The 19,378-nt window shown below is 40.2% G+C and overlaps 1 protein-coding gene and 1 non-coding gene across 2 annotated transcripts in view; both read right to left on the bottom strand.

The window, feature by feature from the left end:
• Nucleotides 1–19,378, bottom strand: part of Swap70 (switching B cell complex subunit SWAP70) — a 75,639-nt gene that overhangs the window by 39,199 nt on the left and 17,062 nt on the right. The window contains exon 2 of the mRNA XM_070035289.1: nucleotides 12,269–12,409. Within this exon, the coding sequence (XP_069891390.1) occupies nucleotides 12,269–12,409 (141 nt within the window). The remainder of the gene's footprint in view (nucleotides 1–12,268; nucleotides 12,410–19,378) is intronic.
• LOC138836653 (U6 spliceosomal RNA) lies at nucleotides 14,959–15,060 on the bottom strand. Its single transcript, XR_011374973.1, has one exon. It is a non-coding gene; the product is annotated as a U6 spliceosomal RNA (small nuclear RNA).

Raw genomic sequence — 19,378 nt, 5'->3', positions numbered from 1 at the left:
GTTTATACCAATGAGACAAGCAGGTCTTATCTTTTACTGAATATATGAGAATACACAAATATTTATTACCTTTCTACTACAGGTTAGTCAGTATATGTGATATAGGAGTCCCACATCACATAAGATATAGTCTCTGAGCCGGGCACCGGCTCACACCTGTAATCCTAGCTACTCCAGAGGCTGAGATCTGAGAATCATGGTTCAAAGCCAGCCTAAATCTGTGACATTCTTATCTCCAATTAACCACTAAAAAACAAACAAACAAACAAACAGAAGTGGAGCTGTGGCTCAAGTGGGAGAGCACTACCTTGAGCAAAGAAGTTCAAGGAAAGACTCTGAATTCAAGCCCGAGAACCATCGGGGGAAAAAAAGGGCAAATCAACATCCATGTGCAAATGCTAAATGTAATACAAAATGCTCCGTAATCTAATTCAGATGATGGAAATGAAGGTTGGTATGAATCATGCTTAAGTCTAAAGGGGAAATAAGGTCTATGCAAGTGAAAACAGAGCTGGTCATGCTCTAGGATTTTTCTCTTTAACCTCTGCACTCAGATGCAGGTGTAGAATAGGATGTCCAAAGGATGACTGATTAGAAATTGTTTTAGGGAGATGGAAAACAAAGTAATGAACTGTTTCTTACATCAGTCTATATTTATTTTGTGCTTTTTTTTTTTTTTTTTTTTGCCAGTCCTGGGGCTTGAACTCAGGGCCTGGGCACTGTCCCTGAGCTCAAGGCTACCACTCTACCACTTGAGCCACAGTGTCATTTCTGACTTTTTCTGAGTGGTTGACTGGAGCTAAGAGTCTCATTGCCTCTCCTGCCCTGATGGCTTCACACCTTGATCCTAAGATCTCTGCTTCCTGATTAGCTAAGATTATGGTGTGATCCAGCAGTGCCAGGCTCTAGTACCATTTTTTAAAAGGCTTAAAAATAATAGTTTTAAATAGAAGGCCAGAAGTGGTTGAAAGTTTGATGAGTTTAAACAATTACTTGCCTAGGGAAATTAAAGTATGTAAATCTTAGGAGGAAAACTATTTCTTGTATTAGGTCATTTAAAAGAGATTATTTTGGCCAGGCACTAACTACTCAGGAGGCTGAGATCTGAGTGAGGATTGCAGTTCAAAGCCAGCCCAGGCAGGAAAGTCCATGAGACTCTTATCTTCAAACAACCACCAGAAATCCCGAAGTGGTGCTGTGACACAAAGTGGTAGCACACTAGCCTTGAATGAAAATGCTCATGGATAGCACCCAGGCCCTGAATTCAAGCCCCACTACTAACAACAACAACAAAAAAAATTGTATCACAACATGCCAATTTTACTTAAAATGATAAATACAATATAAATTTTTCAAGATCGTAAACTTAAAGCCATTATTTATGGGCATATTTAAGATATATGTTTTAGATATCCACTAAGATGGCTATAGTAAAGAGAAAGAGAGAGAAAGGAAAAATAAGAACAAGAAAAATGGAGGGACAAAGGATGAACAAATGCATCCATGGTACTCAATAGACACTATGTTGAAAATGAACTGTATAGCTAGGGGTGGGATGAGAGGAAAAAACTGGAAGACAAGCGAAGAAAGGGATCACACTGTCCCAAAACAAAATGTACTCATTACCTGAGTTATGAAATGGTAATCTTTCTGTACATAACAATTTTAAAACAAAAAAAAGAAAAAGGAATATGAAGAAAACAAGCATCTATCAACCAATGAATAAATAAGCAAAATATGGTACAGCACCACATTGTTGCCAGGAGCCTCGCTACTCAGGAAGCTGAGATCTGAGGATTGCAATTCAAAGCCAGCCCTGGCAGGAGAGTCCATGAGACTTTTATCTCCAATAAACTATTCAGAAAAAGCTAGAAGTGGTGCTATGGCTCAAGTGGTAGAGCACTAGCCTTGAACAAAAGAAGGTCAGGTACAGTGCCCTGGCTAAGTTCAAACCACAAGACTAGCAAAAAGAAAAAAGAAAAAAAAAAACACTTTTTCAGCAATAAAAAAAAAAAAAAAATGAAGTACCAACTTATGCTACAAAGTGGATGAACCTTGAAAACATGTTGTCTGAAAGAAGTACAAAAGGCTAAAAACTATATGGTTGCATTAATACAAAATATTCAGGACAAGCACACCCATGGAAACAGGAAATAGGTTACAAGTTGCCCCAGGATTTACTAAAGGGAAAACTGAGACTGACTACTATAGGTTTGGGATTTTTTTTCCCTTGGAGAGGTAGAGGGTGTGTGTGTGTGTGTGTGTGTGTGTGTGTGTGTGTGTGTGTGTGTGTGTGTGTGTGTGTGTGTGTGTGTGTGTGTGTGTGTGTGTGTGTGTGTGTGTGTGTGTGTGTGTGTGTGTGTGTGTGTGTGTGTGTGTGTGTGTGTGTGTGTGTGTGTGTGTGTGTGTGTGTGTGTGTGTCTTGGTGGGGGTTATAGTACAGTGGTAGAGCACTAGACCAGATTACACAAGGCTCTGGGTTCAATCACCAGAGTGTGTGTGTGTGTGTGTGCGTGTCTTGGTGGGGGTTATAGTACAGTGGTAGAGCACTAGACCAGATTACACAAGGCTCTGGGTGTGTGTGTGTGTGTGTGTGTCTTGGTGGGGGTTATAGTACAGTGGTAGAGCACTAGACCAGATTACACAAGGCTCTGTGTGTGTGTGTGTGTGTGTGTGTGTGTGTGTGTGTGTCTTGGTGGGGGTTATAGTACAGTGGTAAAGCACTAGACCAGATTACACAAGGCTCTGTGTGTGTGTGTGTGTGTGTGTGTGTGTGTGTGTGTGTGTCTTGGTGGGGGTTATAGTACAGTGGTAGAGCACTAGACCAGATTACACAAGGCTCTGTGTGTGTGTGTGTGTGTGTGTGTGTGTGTGTGTGTGTGTGTGTGTGTGTGTGTGTGTGTGTGTGTGTGTGTGTGTGTGTGTGTGTGTGTGTGTGTGTGTGTGTGTGTGTGTGTGTGTGTGTGTGTGTGTGTGTGTGTCTTGGTGGGGGTTATAGTACAGTGGTAGAGCACTAGACCAGATTACACAAGGCTCTGGGTTCAATCACCAGAAATGCATACAATAAATAAAACGGTAAGCTTTATTTTATATAGACTATATCTCACTAGGGGGAAAAAAAGTCATGGTTTTATGAAACTATAAAATCAAAGCAAGCCAGGCTCTAGTAGCTCCTGCCTGTAAGCCTACTCAGGAGGCTAAGATCTGAGGATCTCTATTCAAAGCCAGCCTTAGCAGGAAAGTCAATGAGACTCTTATCTCCAATTAACCACCAAAAAAGCCAAAAGTGGAGATGTGGCTCAAGAGGAAGAGCTCTAGTCATAAGCAAAAGGAAGCTATTGGTCAGCACCCAGGCCCTGAGTTCAAGCCCCAAAACCAGCAAAAGAAAAAAAGAAAGCTAAAGTATAAAAGCCAAGGAAATGGAAAAGAGAGTCATGTGCATTGGAATCAGGGTGGGAGGGCAGAAAGAAAATAGAGAAGGGAGGGCTGGGAAGGTGGCTCAGTGGTAGAGGGCTTGCCTTGCATGCCTGAAGCCCTGGGTTCGATTCCTCAGCACCACATAAGCAAAAAGAAAAAAGCCAAAGTGGCATGTGGCTCAAGTGGTAGAGCGCTAGCCTTGAGCTGAAGAGCTGAGGGACAGCGCCCAAACCCAGAGTTCAGGCCCCACGACCAGACCCCCCCCCCAAAAAAAAAGAAAGAAAGAAAATAGAGAAGGGAAAGGTGGAAAGCCCTCACAGAGTGATACCCATATTTCTACTCAAATCTTTTCCTAAGTCCAAGTTCTGTATTTTCCATAGATCATACAAAATGATGGGTTCTTTCAAAATGGAAAACCACATCTTGTTCACATTTGCAGGGTGGTTCATTTGCTCATTCATTCATTTAAATTATAAGGGTGCCAGTCATTGTACTAAAATTGAACAGTGAATTGGCCCCTGCCATCACAGGCAGAATCCATATCCTCCAAATCAGCTACTAAACAATACAGCAACAATCCAGCCTACCTCCATGCTGAAAACCATCATATAAGGACTACAAAGGAAAAGTACCGGATGTGATGAGAACTCCTCCGGAGGATTCTGGCTAGATCTGGGAAGGGTGAGGCACTCACTGCCTGAGGAAACCTCCCTAAGGGAGTGACAGTCACACTCAGACCAGAGGGCAAACAAGAGTTGGCTGGATGCATGCTATGAGTGGAGGAGGCCTAACAGCAGATGAAGCAGTCTGTATGAAGGCTTGCGACAGAAAACACATTGGTAATTTGAAGAAGCAAGAGAAGATCAATTTATTACAAGGAAGCAAACAACCCAAATGTCCATGAGTTACTGAATGTGTAAACAAAGCAAGATATATTCATAACAGAATGTTGCTTGGCTCTACAAAGGAATAAAAGCACTATTCACACTAAGAGCAAGAAGTTAGACACAAAAGTCTCATATTGTGTGACTCCAGTAACAGTAAATCCAAAACAGGCAATACATAGAAAGTCAAATACTGCTTGCCTAAGAGCTGCAGGGAACAGAATGTGGCTGCTAATGGATATAGAAGCCAAGTGGTGAAAATATTCTAAAAATGTTTGTGGGGTGGCCATACAAAACAGTAACTATCTTAAGTACAGATTCAATACATAAATTGTATGATACGCAAATTACATGTAACAAAGCTATTATTTTAGGAAGTGGCGCTGTGGCTCACGTGCTACCCTTGAGCTGAAGAGCTGTGGGACAGCACCCAGGCCCAGAGTTCAAGCCCCACAACTGGCAAAAAAAAAAAAAGTACTGGTGACAGCAATCATTTCTCAGTGTTGGGGGCAAAAACAAACAAACAAAAAAAAAGCTATTATTTAAAAAAAAACAGTATTCCTTTAAAAATGCTCATATTTATATTGCTGGGACAAAGTGTTCAGCAGTATAAAGTCATCTGTGGCTTATTCACTCAGAATGGATATTCCTCTATTGCATCTCAAATATGGTTAAAAAAAAAAAAATTGAGGGGGAGTGTAATGTGGTCATTGGGCCAAATTAAAACTATGGACTTTCAAGTTATACAATACAATAAAAGGTAAAACAAGGACAGCCCAAAAGAACATATAAAAGCACAGGCTGAGAGTCCAGTAGAGAGATCATTTGTGCTCAGTGATGGTTATTAGCTGCATAGTTGAAGTGCTCTAAGAGCTGAAAGCAGTCATTAAACAGAAGAAACTTGAAACCAAGTTTTACGTAAGAAATTAACTATTGAGCTGGGCACCAGTGGCTCATGCTTGTAATCCTAGCTACTCAGGAGGCTGAGATCTGAGGATCGAGGTTCAAAGCCAGCCCATGCAGGAAAGTCCATGAGACTCTTATCTCCAATTAACCACCAGAAAACCAGAAATGGCGCTGTGGCTCAAGCTGAAGAGCTGAGGGACAGACCCAGTTCAATCCGAAAGAAAGAAAGAAAGAAAGAAAGAAGGAAAGAAGAAAAGAAGGGAAGGAAGGAAGGAAGGAAGGAAGGAAGGAAGGAAGGAAGGAGTGAGCGAGCGAGCGAGCGAGCGAGCATTGGGTAATAAGTTAAATAGTTTAGGTTCTAAATCTATCTACTTATTAGCTAGGCCAGTTTACGTTCCATTTCCACCTAAGTGGAATTGAGGTAACTCCAGTCTGCCTCACAGGGTCAACATGAGGACCAAATAAGGCAGTGTTTATAGAAAAAAAAAAATCTTACAATTTTTAATCATTATTCCATATTTTCTTTACACAACTAATGGTAATCTCTCAATTTTGTGTTAACATACTTCAGTTGCCACTGATATTTTTTTAACCAAATTTCAAAACAAAGCATTAATCTTTGCTCAATTTAAACTCACACCATGGAAACTCTGGCTGCTTTACTTGAATTGCAAGACTGGCAAAATTCCACTCCAGGTGGCTAAGCAATAATAAACAAGAGTACACTGTTTCACCACATCCTCACTCCATGAATAAGTTTTTCTCCAAATTTAGTAGCTCATTTTGGACTTCCATAGGAAATACTATTACATTTGTTTTCCCAACTATAAAAATTTTAAAATATCATAGCCGGGCGCTGGTGGCTCACGCCTGTAATCCTAGCTACTCAGGAGGCTGAGATCTGAGGATCGCGGTTCAAAGCCAGCCCGGGCAGGAGAGACCGTGAAACTCCTATCTCCAATAAACCACCAGAAAACTGGAAGTGGCGCTGTAGCTCAAGTGGTAGAGCGCTCGCCTTGAGCTGAAGAGCTGAGGGACAGCGCCCAGGCCCAGAGTTCAAGCCCCATGACCAACAAAAAAAAAAAAAAAAAAAATTTTTAAAATATCAACATACTCAAAGAACACTTAAAACTTAAAATTCATGAGAGCTTAAATATATTATACCAAGAGGAACAAAATGCAATGGAAGGGTACAGCAGTTCAAAATATTTAGCCAGTGAGTGAGTGAACAGACTCTCTCTCCTCTGACCTAGCCCACACAATTGTAGCACTAAAAGTCAAAGCAATTTCCAGACTTGAGATTCTCCCAGTATGTTCTCTAATATTTAAGTGACAGATATGATGCTTCCTACTATTGGTTTTTTAAGGTTAATCATATGTACAGAGAGCAGGTTATGAAATATTTGCTGAATATGATATACTGTTCAAGCCCTACAACCAAAAAAAAAAAAAAGATATAATGGATCAGGCCTGGTGGTGCACACCTTAATCTCAGCAATTAAGAAGATCATGAATTCAAACTCAGCCTGAGCTACATAGTAAGATTCTGTCTCAAAAATATATATGTATGTACATGTATATATATATACATATATACCTATATATATATATATGTGTGTATACTAAAAAGAGAAAAGGAGAGGAAGAAGATTTACAACTACAGAACACAAATGAACTGCCTGACCTTAATAAACAAAACAACAAAAAATAATATAGTATAGCATCAGACTAGAAAATGTAGGTCTCACACGTGAATTACTGTAAATTTTGTTTAAATCTTTTTGTGGAGGCATCATTCATACCATAAAACTCAACCATTGAAAGTGTATAATTTGGTGGGGATTAGAAAATTTCTAAATCACTAAAAGAAATTCTAAGCCCATTCATAATTACTCATCATTTCTACCTCCCAGAGTCCCTGGCAATCCCTACTCTACTTTTTATCCCAACATTTGCCAATCTGGGACATTTCATGTAAACAGAATCATATAATAGATGGATTTTCTGGGTTTGATTTAAATTTTACATTTCATTGTCATGTTTATCTTTTTTCCAACCTAAAGCATGACCAATGGTATAATATGGGAACTATAGTTAATAGATTACATATTTCAAAATTTCTAAGAGTATATTTTTAGTACTCTAATTACAAATAAATGAAAAGTATGTGAGGTAATGATTTTGTCATTCCACAATGTACAAATGTTTCAAAATATCATGTTGTACCCCATAAATACATACAATTTTGTCAATTAAAAAAAATAAACAGGGCTGGAAATCTGACTTAGTGGTAGAGCGCTTGCCTAGTATGTATGAAGCCCCCAATTTGATTCCTCAGTACCACATAAACAGAAAAGGCCAGAAGTGGTGCTATAGCTCAAGTGGTAGAGTGCTAGCCTTGAGTAAAAGATACTCAAGGACAGTGCCCCGGCCCTAAATTCAAATCCCATAACTGACAACAAACAGGCAGGCTGGGGATGTAGCCTAATAATAGACTATTTGGCTAGCATGCACAAAACCCTAGGTTCCATTCCCAAAACTACAAAGTATAAAAATAAAAATATAGTGGCTCGTGCCTATAATGCTAGCTTTTCAAAAGGCTGAGATTTGAGGATTGTGGTTAGAAACCAGTGGGCAAGCTGGGCACTTGTGGCTCACACCTACAATCCTAGCTACTCAGGAGCTGAGACCAGAGGATTGTGGATAGAAAGTAGCCCAGGCAGGAAAGTCCATGAGACTCTTTTTTTTTTTTTGGCCGGTCGTGGGGCCTGAACTCTGGGCCTGGGTGCTGTCCCTCAGCTCTTCAGCTCAAGGCTAGCGCTCTACCACTTGAGCCACAGCACCACTTCCAGCTTTTTCTGCTTATGTGGTGCTGAGGAATCGAACCCAGGCCCTCAGGCATGCAAGGCAAGCGCTCTACCACTGAGCTACCTTCCCAGCCCCAAGTCCATGAGACTCTTATCTCCAGATAGCTGGAAAGCTACCAGAAAAGCTGCAAGTGGTGTTATGGCTCAAATGAGTGCTAGCCTTGAGCAAAAGAGTTCAGGTACAGCACCCAAGCCTTGAGTTCAAGCCCCAGAGCTGATAGAAAAAGAAAAAGAAAAGAAAAGAAATAAAACGAAACCAGCAGGCAGACAAATCTGAGACTCTTTTCTTCAATTAACCAGCAAAAATGAGGAAGTAGAGGTGTGGCTCAAGTGGCAGAGCACCAGCCTTGAGTGAAAATGGCTAAGCAAGAGCATGAGGCCCTGAGTTCAAGCCCTATAACACACAAACACACACACACACACACACACACACACACGGCATATAAAGCACAGAGAAATTGGGCTAAGCAAGAGCATGAGGCCCTGAGTTCAAGCCCTATAACACACACACACACACACACACACACACACACACACACACACACACACACACACACACACACACACACACACACACACACACACACACACACACACACACACACACACACACACACACACACACACACACACACACACACACGGCATATAAAGCACAGAGAAATTGGGCTGGGAAGGTGGCTCAGTAGTAGAGCACTTGCCTTGCATGCATGAGGCCCTGGGTTGATTCCTCAGCACCACAAAAGCAAAAAGAAAAAAAGCCACAAGTGGTGCTGTGGCTCAAGTGGTAGAGCACTAGCCTTGAGCTGAAGAGCTGAGGGACAGCACCCAGGCCCAGAGTTCAGGTCTCACAACCGGACCCAAAAAAAAAAGCACAGAGAAATTATGTATACAGGGCTGGGAAGGTGGCTCAGTGGTAGAGCGCATGCCTTGCATGCCAGAGGCCCTGGGTTCAATTCCTCAGTACCACATAAGCAAAAAGAAAAAAGCCAGAAGTGGCGCTATGGCTCAAGTGGTAGAACGCTAGCCTTGATCTGAAGAGCTGAGGGGACAGCACCCAGGCCCAGAGTTCAGGCCCCATGATTGGACCCAAAAAAAAAAAAAAAGAAAAAGAAATTATATATACATTCTCACACAGAGAAAGACCAGAAAATTCCATTTTGGGGCTAATTGAGAATAATATATAGACACAAAAAGTATTATACAAGTGAGCACATTTCTAATTCTCATAATCTTTGCTGCAAAAATTCTAAAAAGTCACCTCTTGAAATCTTATTTTATTTTATTTTTTTTTTTTTTTTTGGTGGATCGTGGAGCCTGAACTCTGGTCCTGGGTGCTGTCCCTCAGCTAGTGCTCTACCTCTTGAGCCACAGTGCCACTTTCAGCTTTTTCTGCTTATGTGGTGCTGAGATATCGAACCCAGGGCTTCATGCATGCAAGGCAAGCACTCTACCACTCTACCATTCTGCCACCTTCCCAGCCAATACCTCTTGAAATTTTTAAAAGAATCCTGACCAAGCTGGGCACCAGTGACTCACACCTGAGCCGTGCTTCTTAGGTTCAAAGCCAGCCCAGGCAGGAAAGTCCATGAGATTGTTATCTCTAATTAAGCACCAAAAAGCCAAAAGTAGAGCTGTAACGTAAGTGAGAGTGTTAACCTTGGGACAGTGCCGAGGTCCTGAGTTTAAGCCCCAAAATAAGCACACACAAAAAATAAGAATCCTGACCAGCATACTGGCACTTTCCAACCTACTAAATTATTACCATTATAAACATTACTATCCTTTGCTGTTATTTTATGTTTGTATATATGTGTGCATGTAAATATATGTGTGTATATGTATATGTGTTATGTGTATATGTATATAGGTACATGTGTGCACGCATGTAAATGTATGCCTATATGAATATGTGTGTATATGTATACATATGTGTATGGGCATATATGTATATACACACACACATACATACAGTTTTTACTTTTTTAAAAATACTTGGCAACAAAAATCTGAAAAAGCCATAGAAAAATACATAAATAGTTGCTACATTTAGATGGAAAATGTGTTGTTTTTAAAACTGTATTTTTTTTCTTTTTTGGTACTGGGATCAAACCCAGGGTTATACACTTGCTAGGCAAGCACTTTGCCACTGAGCTACATCCTAGCCCTGGAAAAGTGTTTTTGAAATATATTTTTTGCATGTGTGTGTGGGTACAGGGGCCTGAGCACTGTCCCTCAGCAGTTTTGCTTAGGGCTGGCATTCTACCATTTGAGTCACAGCTCCACTTCAGGCTTTTTGGTGGTAATTTGAGATGAGTATCATGGACTTTCCTGTTGGGGCTGGCTTTAAACCGAGATTCTCAGATGTAGCTCCTGAGTAGCTAGGATTACAGGCGAGTGCCACCAGCACTAGACTTACATATTTTAATTTTAATTTAGAAGTATTATCATTATCACTACTGAAAGACACTTTCTGAAGTGTTCCCCCCAAAAAATTCATGTCTGGTATTGTAAGTAGGTAAAAACAGGAATTCCCTCTGTTGGCAGTTGTTGTTAATGTGCATAACATGGAACAATGACACTAATTTATTGTTGTAGAAATACATGTACAGTATAATCATAGTCACATAGAGATGAAACACCATGTACTCTATGTATATGTGTACATATTTTCATATAATTTTTTTCTGGGCCTGGGCACTGTCCCTGAGCTTCTTTTGCTCAAGGCTAGCACTCTACCACTTGAGCCACAGCGCCACTTCCAGCTTTTTCTGTATATGCTATACTGAGAAAATGAACCTGGGGCTTCATGCATGCTAAGCAAGCGCTCTCCCACTATGCCACATTCCCAGCCCTCAGCTTTTTCTGAGTGGTCTATTAGAGATAACAGTATCATGGGCTTTCTTTCCCAGGCTGGCTTCAAAACACGATCCTCAGATCTCAACCTCCTGAGCAGCTAGGATTCAGGTGTGAGCCACCAGCACCGGTTTCATTTGTAAATTGTTAGTGATTCAACCCAAGGGAAAAACTGAACATGATACAAATGTCAATAGGTTAAATATGGCTTCCAATCACATGATAAGTTTTTTTGTTTTGTTTTGTTGGTTGTGGGGCTTGAACTCAGGGCTCTATCTCGGAGCTCTTTTGCTCAAGGTGAACTCTCTACCACTTCAGTCACAGCGCAAATTCTGGTTTTTGAGTGATTAAACTGGAAGTAAGAGTCTCATCGGGAATTTTCTGCCTGGGCTAGCTTCAAACCTTGATCCTCAAATATTAGCCTCATGATTACAGGCATAAGCCACCAGTGCCCGGCACATGGTAAGTTTTTGTCACCTTTACTCTGAATATAGCCCAGATGAAGCATCCAAGTGGTACCTTGAAAACAGTAGGTAGAAAGTTTGCTAACACACACACACACACACACACACACACACACATATAATATAAAACATAGCAAAGATAATTACTAGCCCCTTTAGTAGTTATATTTAACTCTACTCCACTAACCCTTTAACACAACTGCCAACACAAAGAAACATATTTTTCAGAATAAATGAAGGACTCTGAAAGTAGACAAGTACAGACTAATGAAAACTGCAGTTCTTAATTTCATATAACAACCCACGTTAGAAAATATCAATATCAATATCCAAGTTTTAGAAGAGAGTAGAGTAAGTATAAGAAATAGCTCCAGGGGCTAGGAAGGTGGCTCAGTGGTAGAGCACTTGCCTTGCATGCCTGAGGCCCTGGGTTCAATTCCTCAGCACCACATAAGCAAAAAGAAAAAAGCCGGAAATGGCGCTGTGGCTCAAGTGGTAGAGTGCTAGCCTTGAGCTGAAGAGCTGAGGGACAGCGCCCAGGCTCTGAGTTCAGGCCCCACTACCGGACCCAAAAAAAAAAAAAATAGCTCCAATCTCTCATTCTTTCTCATTTATCTTTTTATGGTGTGAGCTCAGAGCTCTATACTTGCTCAGCAAGCACTTTGCCACTGAAGCCATGTCTAGTCCTTCCTCCATGAAATCACCAACAAGAAATTCTGAAGTACACTTGAAGATAGATAGATAGATAGATAGATAGATAGATAGATAGATAGATAGATAGATAGATAATCACATATAGGTATCAAACATACATACTACACATGTAAACATCAATTAAACAAAGTTGTAAGGGAGAAAAAAATTAGAATCATACCTTTTCCAAAATAAACTTGTTTAAATATGGCATATACCCCTGATTGGACACAGGCCCTTCATCATCATCCCTAAAGTGCTCTTCAAGGGCAACAGGATCATGTGGAACCTTCAGCACGGTGCACAGGTTGTGGGAAAGGACCTAAGGAAGATAAAGAATATTTTAAGGGCTGGGAACAAAATAACTGCTCCCTATCCAGGGTAGAGAAAGATGAAAAGTAAGCTAGCAAATATGGGGTGAGGCGTACTCAGCTGCAGCCCTACCTGTTACTCATGAATCTCAGTCCTCCACTTTGGTTCACTTCAGACAAGTCAATATTATATGCCTCTTATGAGCTGGACTCTATAAGCACTCTATGAACATAATATACTTTGTTGTCTCTTATTAACTGGCCCACATTACAAAGAAAAGGACTGGGAACAAAGGAATGTGTTCACAATTAACCTTTTCCCAAAGTAGGACATAGTCAGCCAATTAGAGCTTGTTTAGAGAAAGAACCTAGTACAGGGCAGCTGCAGTGCAGCACTCTGAATAAGGCAGGTGGCCTGGGCAAGTCTCAAGCTCTCTAGACTTCAGTTTCTCTATCTATTCAGTAGAATAACTATATATAGTACAACCATACCAAATTTTAATCAGTAATCTCTAAGTGTTCAAACCTCTAAAATTCTATGATTAAACTGTTTCAGCTTAAGTATAAAAAGCAAATATGGACTAGAGGTATGGCTCAAGTGGCAAATCTCCTGCCTAGCAAGCATGATATCCTCAGTTCAAATTCCAATACTACCAAAAGGAAAAACAAAATAAAGATATAAAAAGAGAAAATGGTCATGTGCTTGTGATTTGAAGCTAGAGGGGGGGAAGAAAAGTCTGAGACTCTAATCTCTAATTAACCAACTAAAGGAGATGTGTTTCAAATGCAGAGTCCCAGACTTGGAACTTAAAAAAAAAAAGTCAAGTGAGATTGTGAAGCCCTGAGTTCAAGAGCCAGTAGTAGCAAAAAAGAGGGAGAATGAAGTGTTGAGGTTCAGCTAGAAGCCCAAGTGTTAGGATTCAGCCTCAAGCCCAACACTCTTAGTTGTAAGGCATTTTCCCAGCATGAAAGAGGTGCTAGGTTTTATCCCCAACAGAAAAAGTAAACAAGAGAAAGAAGTCAAGAGACTCTTGCAGAAATAGGAAAAAACTAGAATATCTCATTATAGTATACTGAGATTGAAAAAATAGAGGAAGAAGGGTAGAGAAAAGGGAGGATGGAATGGATCAGTGCATGCTGATTCCTGTATGAAACTATCTCAGAGAACACTACTAATATGTACAATTAATATTATTAATTTAAAGATCATAGGAATCACCAAAAATATGCATCCCATAGCATAAGTGTATAAGTGATTAGTATCGGTCGATATTACCAAGCGCACACTTCATCATGTGGGTACAGAATTAGCAATTTGGGCTATTTTAAATAAAATATAGTCCCTTCCATTTCATTTGTGCCTTTTGAACAGGTCAAATTACAAAGTTAAGGTTGTACTTTACTTAACAGGAAATCTACCTACATGTTCAATCCCTATTTTCCTCAGTACTAAACAGTTAACTACTTAGGGAACCACATTTATCTCAGTAAACTCTTTCAACTTCATTAAGTCACCATACACATTTCAGTTAGAATATTTTTAAGTTTAGACTTTTTTAATCTATAAAAAGAACATTTGCATACCTTTTTCTAAATTAGTTTTGTTTCTCAAAGCTTCATTTATGTGGAGATCCTTTTCTACGCTCTATTGGTTTCAAGGAAGTAAACTCAGTAATGGTTATAAATGCAGTAATGAAGACTTTTATCAGCCCCTACAAAGCAGGCTGTGTTTCTCAGGCAAACCCTGAGCTAGTTTGTCTTGGTCATCAGTGGAGCACATGAAAAGAGCATGGGGAGGAATTTTATCAAGAGCCCTATACCAACAGCTAGCAAAATTATTAATAGATATAGGCTTTTTCTCTATTTACCTAGTAAAACCTGTATAGGAATTATCTTCCTAAATAAGGTTCTGTGAGGGCTAATTACAAGAATGTGATGTGCTTAAAAATTAGAGTACCACCAGGCGCTGGAGGCTCATGCCTGTAATCCTAGCTACTCAGGAGGCTGAGATCTGAGGATCGCGGTTCAAAGCCAGCCCGGGCAGGAGAGACCATGAGACTCCTATCTCCAATAAACCACCAGAAAACCGGAAGTGGCGCTGTAGCTCAAGTGGTAGAGCGCTTGCCTTGAGCTGAAGAGCTGAGGGACAGCACCCAGGCCCAGAGTTTAAGCCCCACGACCGACCAAAAAAAAAAAAAAAATTAGAGTACCATGAAAATATAAGTTATAGGAAAATAAAGCGCACATTTCTCATATCAAGCTTTATCAGGCTTAGAATCATTTGAGACTTTATCAAATAAAAATTCCCAACGACTAGTTAAATTATGTCTATAAAATGCTAAAAACCATGAGGAAGTTCATAATGCACTGGTATAATAAGATCTCCCTTGCTACTATTTGTTTTCTTGATAATTACCATTCTCATTGGGGTGAGATGGAATATTAGTATAGTTCTGATTTACATTTCATTTCTGGCTGAGGATGTTGAAACATTTCTTCATATGTTGAAACATTTCTTAATTTAACTACTAGCCATTTGTATTTCTTTGGCTAGAAACTGAAAATTATGAAATGCTTTATAAATTTGCATGTTATCCTTGCTCAGGGGTCATGCTAATCTGTATTATTTCAGTTTTAGTATGTGTGCTACTGAAGTGAACACAAATAATAGTTCTTTTTGATAAATTTATTAAATGAGTTCAAGGTGATGGTTAAGTAAGGCTCAACCTTTCAGACTCTAGCCCAGGTCCTCATTTTACTCAGAATACTGAGTAAGTAAGTAAGCTATAAGAAGACTGAAGCTCAACTCTCCTCCAAGATGGTTGTTAGTATAATGTTCTACTTCCCTTTCAATTTGCTTAAGGAAATAAAAATAGTTATAGGGCTGGGAAGGTGGCTCAGTGGTAGAGCACTAGCCTTGAGCTGAAGAGCTGAGGGACAGCGCCCAGGCCCAGAGTTCAGGCCCCATGACCGGACCCAAAAAAAAAAAAAAAAAAAAGTTATAATAATTACTCCTGAATGCAGCTTTTAAACAATTCTGTGTTTATACGTGTGTGTGCGCATGCACACGCACACTAGTCCTAGGGCTTGAACTCAGGACCTGGGCACTGTCTCTGAGCTTCTTTTGCTCAGATAGCACACAGCTCTACTTCCAGCTTTTTTGGTAGTTTTCAGTGGAGCTAGGAGTCTCACAGAGACTCAGGCTGACTTAGGACTGTGATCCTCTGGTCCTCTGGTCCTCTGGTCCTCACATCCTCAGATTCTCAGATCCTCAGATCTCAGCCTCCTGAGCTAGGATTACAGAAATAAGTCACTGGCCCTGGCCTAAAAGATATTAAACAATAGAGAGATAGGAGAAACAGAGCAATATATGATGTTAATCTGACTAAATTGTAACATATGAACTTTTGAATTACTGTGTATAATTAAAATGTAATATAAATGACAGGAAAGTAAAATAGGCTATCTAGGGGGATGAACACCAGCAGGAAAGGGGAGAGCCAATAGAGAGGGTAAATAAGGGAGGAAAGAAGAGAGGCAGGCAGGAAAAAGGATACAAAACTTTTTTAATTTTTGTTTAATATAATTTTATTGTTATAATTAAGGAGTTGTACAGAAGGATTAAAATTCCATGAGTCAGGTAATTCTTCTTGGATAATGTCAACCTTTCCTTCACTTTCTCTGTTTCCCCCTCCTATCCCTGCCCACAAGTTGCATAGTTCACTTTTTACATAGTATATATTGAATACTATGACTGCTTTTGTTTATCCTGCTTCCATCCACTATTTCTGTGCTGCCTATTTGCATATCCCAAATACAAAAAAAGCCACCAACAATAACAACAACAATTTAAAAACCCCACTTTTCCATTTTCTGAAATTCATTTTGATAAATAGTATTTTACATGTTCAGAGGAGTTACACCTTTGGGTTCCTCTCCTAAGAATATCCTCCGTTAGTCCGTTTGTGGATCTGCATTTTTTTAAAGCCTAAACAGTATCTCAAGGTTTTTAAAATTTAAAAACCAATATATAAAGAAATCATAGTTCTTATGGCCAGAATATAAACTAGCAAAACGATAGGAAAATTCCATAACATTATACAGTCAACTGTAGTTTTAGAGTAGACTCACACATTCATCAAGTCACTGTACTAGGAAAGCAGGTACTACTGCTACTTCATAGATAAAGAGGTCAAAAAATGGAAGTTGTGCCCAAATCAGTTTTATATGCATGAAACTGGTCTCCTTTCTCTTCTCTCCTCTCTTGGTATTCTTTGTATACTATAACCCTTCTTTCTCTAGGTAAAGAGCCCTTCTGGGAGCTTCAACTCTCAGCACCTGCCTCTGGAGAAAAATGTTCCAAGAGGCACTAACCCTTTCTCTCCAGATGAGGAGGCTGAAAAACAGAACAAGATAATACTATCAGAAAGAAAGAAGGCGTGGTCAATAAATGGATGCCCCTAACTCACTCTACCTAGGATGTTTACAAGTTTCTTGAAAATGCTGAATTTATTCAAATGCCTGATCCTCCAAAGGCCATTCTTTAGCACCCACATGACTGCTAAGCAACTTTGTATTCCTTCCAGTTTAAAGAATAAGCTATTGTTACACAATAAAAGATCTATATCCATGCCAGAAACTCATCGCTCCCATGCCTTCCCCACTGCCTGCTATAGCCCTGCAAGGCCTCTCCTTATCAAAAATACTAACTAACCTACATGAGCTCAGCTCCAGTAGTCATCTACTATTCTGCTACTTGCCATTTGCCCTTTTAAGCATTTTCCCCCAGCTATCATGAAAATAAAACCAATGGTGGTGAATAACTAAACAATGTTTTAATACACATGACTGATTAACATCCATTCTCATACTTCCCAAAGATGCAGAGATTCTAAAAGGTGCTTGAAATATGCCCTTCAGTCATAAACCATTTCCCTTAACAGGATATGTGTAATGGGCAAGATTAAACATTGAAAAAATAAAGATACTAAGGATCTCTATTCCAGTAGACTTATCTGAACCAACACAATTACGGAATTATAACTCATAATTGGCAATCGTTTTTTTAAGCATGAAAATTCCAGACTTATTGATAAAAATTTCAAGCTATTGGCAAGTTTCCAGAAAATTCTTCCTAACAATGAACTAGAATGAGCAACTTCCTACCACTGCTATGCCCTGCCTTAAGATCATTGTGTCCTGGAAGTCCAGCCCCTCTCCCCAAGGAGTCATTTCCCTCTTCCTCACATTTTTTCTTCTTCATCATACTGGTCCATCCTTGCTTGCTTTCTCCTAAATCATCTTTATTCTCCTCCACCTCGAAAACCTGAAAGTCATTATTAACACTGCCCCATCTGGGCACTAGAACAACCAATTACCATCCCAGTTGCTTTTACCAATAAGCCAAGGAAAAACCTGAGCTCAATATGTATGTCACTCAACAAGCCAGTTCACTTTCCAGTCTTATTTCTTCCCACCCCTCTGTATCAACATTACAAATTAGAATTAAACAACATACTCACCAAACCACAAGCAAAGCCTATATGCTGCCTTCCTCCTCTGAGCTTTTGAGAAAGGCCCTATCCATAACTCCATTTATGTTAGATAGAAATGGAGTTATAAATGCTAATTCTTTCTGAATCCTTCACCACTCAAAACAAACACAATCTCCTTCCACTTTGTGTTCCTAAGCGCTCCATACATTGTTACACTACCACATAGGAATCTCTTCTAAGACTGTACATTTCTGCTGAGCCCCAGTGGCTCATGGCTGTAATTCTAGCTACTCAGGAGGCTGAGATCTGAGAATCACAATTTGAAGTCAGCTGGGGCAGACAAAGCTTAGAGACTCCTCCTTCTTCTTTCTTTTCCTTCTCCTTCTTTTTTGCCAATTCTGGGACTTGAACTCAGGGCCTGGGTACTGTCCCTGAGCCTCTCTGTGATCAAGGCTAGCACTCTACCTCTTGAGCCATAGTGCCACTTCCAGCTTTTTCTGTGTATGTGGTACTGAGGAATCAAACCCAGGGCTTCATGCATGTTAAGCAGGCTCTCTACCACTAAGCCACATTCCCAGCATGCTTAGAGACTCTTATCTCTAATTAACTAACAAAAAGCCAGAAACAGAAATGTAGCTTAAGTTGCTTTGTATGTCCCTCCCCCACAGTATAACCCCTGATTTCACTGTATTTGATGTCGGTATAATTTGTGGAGGGGAAGGGGAAAAACAAGTCGTTTTAATAAGGATACAGGTGGACCCGTTGCAACAACGAGAAGTACAAGTTGTCATGTCAAAAACGAACTTTACAACTTCGGTGGGGATGGGGGAGGATTAGGTGGGGGGGTAGGGGGAGGCTGGGAAGGGATGGGAAGGGGAAACAAAGGAGGAGGCTACAATGCTTGATAAGAAATGTACTCATTATCTTGCCCGTGTAATTGTAACCCCTCTGTTCAGTATTTTCACAATAAATAAAAATTTAAAAAATAATAATAAATAAAATGAAATAAAATAAAAAGAAATGTAGCTTAAGTGGCAGAGTGCCAGCTTTGAGTAGAAAAAGCTAAGCAAGAATGGTAGACCCAGCCAAGCGCTGTTGGCTCATGCCTGTAATCCTAGCTACTCAAGAGGCTGAGATCTGAGGATCACAGTTCAAAGCCAGCCCAGGCAGGAAAGTCCGTAAGACTCATCTCCAATTAACCACCAGAAAACCACAAGTGGTGCTCTGGTTCAAGTGGTGGAGCGCTAGCCTTGAGCTCAAGAACTCAGGGACAGTGCCTAGGCCCAGAGTTCAAGCCCCACAACCAACAAAAAAAAAAAGAATGGCAGACCCCAAGTTCAAACCCTGCTATTAGCACAAGCACAAATACACACACACACACACACACACACACACACACACACACACACACACAAGATTTCACATTTCTGGGTGTAAAATCCATGTTCTTTCTACTACCCATCACCGCAGGACCATAGCACCCTG

Source organism: Dipodomys merriami, unplaced genomic scaffold, assembly GCF_024711535.1.
Source record: "Dipodomys merriami isolate MVZ:Mamm:240054 unplaced genomic scaffold, mDipMer1.0.p SCAF_25, whole genome shotgun sequence".
NCBI classification, from domain to species: Eukaryota; Metazoa; Chordata; class Mammalia; order Rodentia; family Heteromyidae; genus Dipodomys; species Dipodomys merriami.
The sequence above is the reverse complement of the archived record's forward strand: the minus strand, read 5'-3'. Positions and strand labels throughout refer to the sequence as shown.